Below are 4,795 nucleotides of genomic sequence, written 5' to 3'. Positions count from 1 at the left end.
GCGCGCGGCGAGCACCTGCAGAAAGCGGTGGAGGAGCGCAGCCGCGCGCTCAACGAGAGCAAGATCGAGGTGGAGCGGCTGCAGTCGCTGACCGAGAGCCTGACCAAGGAGCACCTGCTGCTGGAGGAGGAGCTGCGCGCGCTGCGCCTGGAGCGCGACGAGGCCCGGCGCGGCCGCAACGAGGCCGCCAGCGGCAAGGACGCCACCATCGCCGAGCTGCGCGGCCAGCTGCAGACCAGCAACGCCCGCACGCTGGAGCTGCAGGGGCTCATTAATGATTTACAGAGAGAGAGGGAAAATTTGAGACAGGAAATTGAGAAATTCCAAAAGCAGGCGTTAGAGGTATTCACAAATATTTGATCCTGCTCACTGTCTGTCGTGATCCGCTCGCTGCTCGCTGCCTCTCGCCCTCTCCTGACCTCTCCCGTCCTCTCCGTCCTGGCCTCTCCGCGCGGCGGGGCGGCGGACCTCCGCGCACCTCACCCCCCAACCGGCTCGCCCCCCCCCCCCCCCCCTGGCTGGGCTCGGCCTCTGCCGCCTCTCCGAGGGCCCCCGGGCGGGCGGCTCCTGCTCCCAGGCGGGTCTCGCTGGCCAGCGGGACCTGCGGCTGTCACTAACCCCCTTACCCGGCCGGTGGTGGGCCCGGCACCCTGCACCCCTCTCTCCTCCCACCCCCCCCACCGCCCCATGCCGCTGCTGCTTCTCCAATCATGGGTCCGGCGCCGGGCTTTCCTCCGTCTAACCCCTACCTAACACCGCTTCTGGGTTCTCTGACGCGTCTGATCTCTCGACAATATTTGTGTGGGGGCCGGCGGTTGTGGGGTGGGGAGGGGGTGGGCGTGTCTGTCCGTAGGTTGACATTGCTTTGTTGAACTTGCTGGGGGCGGGGGGAGCAGCCGTATTGGGGCAAAAACCCCCGGTGTTTCCGAGCCGCGATTATTACCGAGCGGCCTCTTGGGCCCCCTTATGCAAAGACGTCCGAGCCCGAAGCCGGCCGTCCATCCGGCGGCGTGGGCCGAGCGGCCCTCGCTCAGTTTGCAAGTGAACGAACACGCAAGAGAACAAAACAGTACATCCACGGAGGACGGGTGGGGCCGAGGCATGCTGCCTCGGTGGGGGGCGGGGGATGGCCCCGCCCAGGGGGCTGGGGTGGGGGGGCTGCCCCGCGGACGGCCGGCTCCCTGGCTGGCAGGCTAACGCCCTGCCCCCTGTGTCTCTTCTCGCCCCCCCAGGCGTCCAACCGGATCCAGGAGTCCAAGACCCAGTGCACCCAGGTGGTGCAGGAGCGGGAGACGCTGCTGATGAAGATCAAGGTGCTGGAGCAGGACAAGGGCCGGCTGCAGCGGCTGGAGGACGAGCTGACCCGCGCCAAGGCCACGCTGGAGGCCGAGGGCCGGCTGAAGCAGCGCCTGGAGTGCGAGAAGGAGCAGATCCAGAATGACCTGAACCAGTGGAAGACGCAGTACTCCCGCAAGGAGGAGGCCGTGCGCAAGATCGAGTCGGAGCGGGAGAAGAGCGAGCGCGAGAAGAGCAGCCTGCGCGGCGAGGTGGAGCGGCTGCAGGCCGAGGTCCGGCGCGTGGAGGAGCGCTGCCGGCGCCGGCTGGAGGACTCGTCGCGCGAGACCCAGGCGCAGCTGGACAGCGAGCGCTGCCGGCTGCAGCGGGAGATCGACCGGCTGAGCCAGCGGCCCTACGGCTCGCACCGCGAGACCCAGACGGAGCACGCCTGGGCCGTGGACTCCTCCACGCTGGTGTTCGACGGGCTCCGGAAGAAGGTCACGGCCATGCAGCTGTACGAGTGCCAGCTGCTGGACAAGGCCACGCTGGACAAGCTGCTCAAGGGCAAGAAGTCGGTGGAGGAGGTGGCCGCCGAGCTGCAGCCCTTCCTGCGGGGCGCGGGCGCCATTGCCGGCGCCTCCGCCTCGCCCAAGGACAAGTACTCGCTGGTGGAGGCCAAGCGCAAGAAGCTGCTGGCCGCCGAGGCCGCCGTCATGCTGCTGGAGGCACAGGCGGCCACCGGGGGCGTCATCGACCCGCACCGCAACGAGCGGCTGACGGTGGACAACGCCGTCGCCCGCGACCTCGTGGACTTCGACGACCGGGAGCAGATCTACACGGCAGAGAAGGCCGTCACCGGCTTCCACGACCCCTTCTCGGGCAAGACGGTGCCCCTGTCCGAGGCCATCAAGAAGGGCCTGGTGGAGCGGGAGGCCGGCATGCGCCTGCTGGAGGCCCAGCTGGCGTCCGGCGGCGTGGTGGACCCCGTCAACAGCGTCTTCCTGCCCAAGGACGTGGCGCTGGCCCGCGGGCTGGTGGACCGCGAGCTCTACCGCTGCCTCAACGACCCCCGCGACAGCCAGAAGAACTTCCTGGACCCCGTCACCAAGAAGAGGGTGGGCTACGCGCAGCTGCGGGAGCGCTGCCGTGTCGAGCCGCACACTGGGCTGCTGCTGCTGTCCGTGCAGAAGCGGAGCATGTCCTTCCAGGGCATCCGGCAGCCCGTGACCGTGTCCGAGCTGGTGGACTCGGGCATCCTGCGGCCCTCCACCGTCAGCGAGCTGGAGTCGGGGCAGATCTCCTACGACGAGGTGGGCGAGCGCATCAAGGACTTCCTGCAGGGCTCTAGCTGCATCGCCGGCATCTACAACGAGACCACCAAGCAGAAGCTGGGCGTCTACGAGGCCATGAAGATCGGCCTGGTGCGGCCGGGCACCGCGCTCGAGCTGCTGGAGGCCCAGGCGGCCACGGGCTTCATCGTGGACCCCGTCAGCAACCTGCGGCTGCCCGTGGAGGAGGCCTACAAGCGGGGCCTGGTGGGCATCGAGTTCAAGGAGAAGCTGCTGTCGGCCGAGCGCGCCGTCACCGGCTACAACGACCCCGAGACGGGCGGCATCATCTCGCTGTTCCAGGCCATGAACAAGGAGCTCATCGAGAAGGGCCACGGCATCCGGCTGCTGGAGGCCCAGATCGCCACCGGCGGCATCATCGACCCCAAGGAGAGCCACCGCCTGCCCGTGGACATGGCCTACAAGCGCGGCTACTTCAACGAGGAGCTCAGCGAGATCCTGTCGGACCCCAGCGACGACACCAAGGGCTTCTTCGACCCCAACACGGAGGAGAACCTCACCTACCTGCAGCTCAAGGAGCGCTGCATCAAGGACGAGGAGACGGGGCTGTGTCTGCTGCCCCTGAAGGAGCGCAAGCGGCAGGTGCAGACCTCGCAGAAGAACACGCTGCGGAAGCGCCGCGTGGTCATCGTCGACCCCGAGACGGGCAAGGAGATGTCCGTGCAGGAGGCCTACCGCAAGGGCCTCATCGACTACGACACCTTCCGGGAGCTGTGTGAGCAGGAGTGCGAGTGGGAGGAGATCACCATCACCGGCTCCGACGGCTCCACCCGCGTGGTGCTGGTCGACCGCAAGACGGGCAGCCAGTACGACATCCAGGACGCCGTGGACAAGGGCCTGGTGGACCGCAAGTTCTTCGAGCAGTACCGCTCCGGCAGCCTGAGCCTCACGCAGTTCGCCGACATGATCGCCCTGAAGAACGGCGTGGGCAATGGCGGGGGCCCAGCCGGCGCTGGCGGCGCCGACGACGTCTTCGGGGGCTGCCGGCAGGAGTCGGCCAGCAAGGCGGCCACCTCCGTGTCCAGCGTCCGCGGCCTGACCGTCCGCAGCGGCTCCCTGTCGGACCCGCTGGAGGAGGCCGGCCCCATCGCGGCCATCTTCGACACGGAGAACCTGGAGAAGATCTCCGTGACCGAGGGCATCGAGCGTGGCATCGTGGACAGCATCACCGGCCAGCGGCTGCTGGAGGCCCAGGCCTGCACGGGCGGCATCATCCACCCCGCCACCGGCCAGAGGCTGGCCCTGCAGGACGCCGTCGCCCAGGGCCTCGTCGACCCGGACATGGCCACCAGGCTGAAGCCGGCCCAGAAGGCCTTCGTTGGCTTCGAGGGTGTCAAGGGGAAGAAGAAGATGTCGGCCGCCGAGGCCGTCAAGGAGAAGTGGCTGCCCTACGAGGCCGGCCAGCGCTTCCTGGAGTTCCAGTTCCTGACCGGCGGCCTGGTGGACCCCGAGGTGCACGGCAGGATCAGCACAGAGGAGGCCATCAGGAAGGGCTTCATCGACGGCAGGGCGGCCCAGCGGCTGCAGGACACCAGCAGCTACGCCAAGGTGCTGACCTGCCCCAAGACCAAGCTCAAGATCTCCTACAAGGACGCCATGAACCGCTCCATGGTGGAGGATGTCACGGGCCTGCGCCTGCTGGAGGCCGCCTCCGTCTCGTCCAAGGGCCTGCCCAGCCCCTACAACATGTCCTCCGCCCCCGGCTCGCGCTCGGGCTCGCGCTCGGGCTCGCGCTCGGGCTCCCGCTCCGGCTCGCGCTCCGGCTCCCGCAGGGGCAGCTTCGACGCCACTGGCAATTCCTCCTACTCCTACTGTTACTCCTTCAGCAGCAGCTCCATCGGGCACTAGGCGGCCCCGGGGGGCCCCCCCGCCGTGGCCGTGCGTCTGTGGGACTCTCTCGCCCTTAAACTCAAAAAGAAAAAAGAAAAGAAAAAGAAAAACCAAAGCCGCCTGGTGCTTGCGGGACGTAGCCGTAGAAGTCTTTCTGCTTGGGAAGGCCGCGGCCCCCGGCCGGGCCACGCGAGGGGTGATCGCCTGGAACTTGCTTCTTCTCGGCATTCACGTTTTTGATAGGTTCTCGTAGAATTCCTTTCCGCCTCGGAGACACGTTTCTGCGCTTGGAGGTAGAGATGAATAGATCCCAGAGGGGTCAGTCCCTCCCCGCCCCC

General features: G+C 67.7%; 1 protein-coding gene across 1 annotated transcript in view; it reads left to right on the top strand.

The window, feature by feature from the left end:
• The window catches only part of DSP (desmoplakin), a 27,371-nt gene extending 22,826 nt beyond the window's left edge, over nucleotides 1–4,545 (top strand). The window contains exons 22-23 of the mRNA XM_012734152.1: nucleotides 13–342; nucleotides 1,233–4,545. Of these exons, the coding sequence (XP_012589606.1) occupies nucleotides 13–342; nucleotides 1,233–4,475 (3,573 nt within the window). The 3' untranslated portion in view covers nucleotides 4,476–4,545. The remainder of the gene's footprint in view (nucleotides 1–12; nucleotides 343–1,232) is intronic.
• Nucleotides 4,546–4,795: the final 250 nt, after the last annotated feature.

This window comes from Condylura cristata, unplaced genomic scaffold (genome assembly GCF_000260355.1).
Source record: "Condylura cristata isolate star-nosed mole 26May11 unplaced genomic scaffold, ConCri1.0 scaffold00048, whole genome shotgun sequence".
Taxonomy (NCBI): domain Eukaryota; kingdom Metazoa; phylum Chordata; class Mammalia; order Eulipotyphla; family Talpidae; genus Condylura; species Condylura cristata.
The sequence above is the reverse complement of the archived record's forward strand: the minus strand, read 5'-3'. Positions and strand labels throughout refer to the sequence as shown.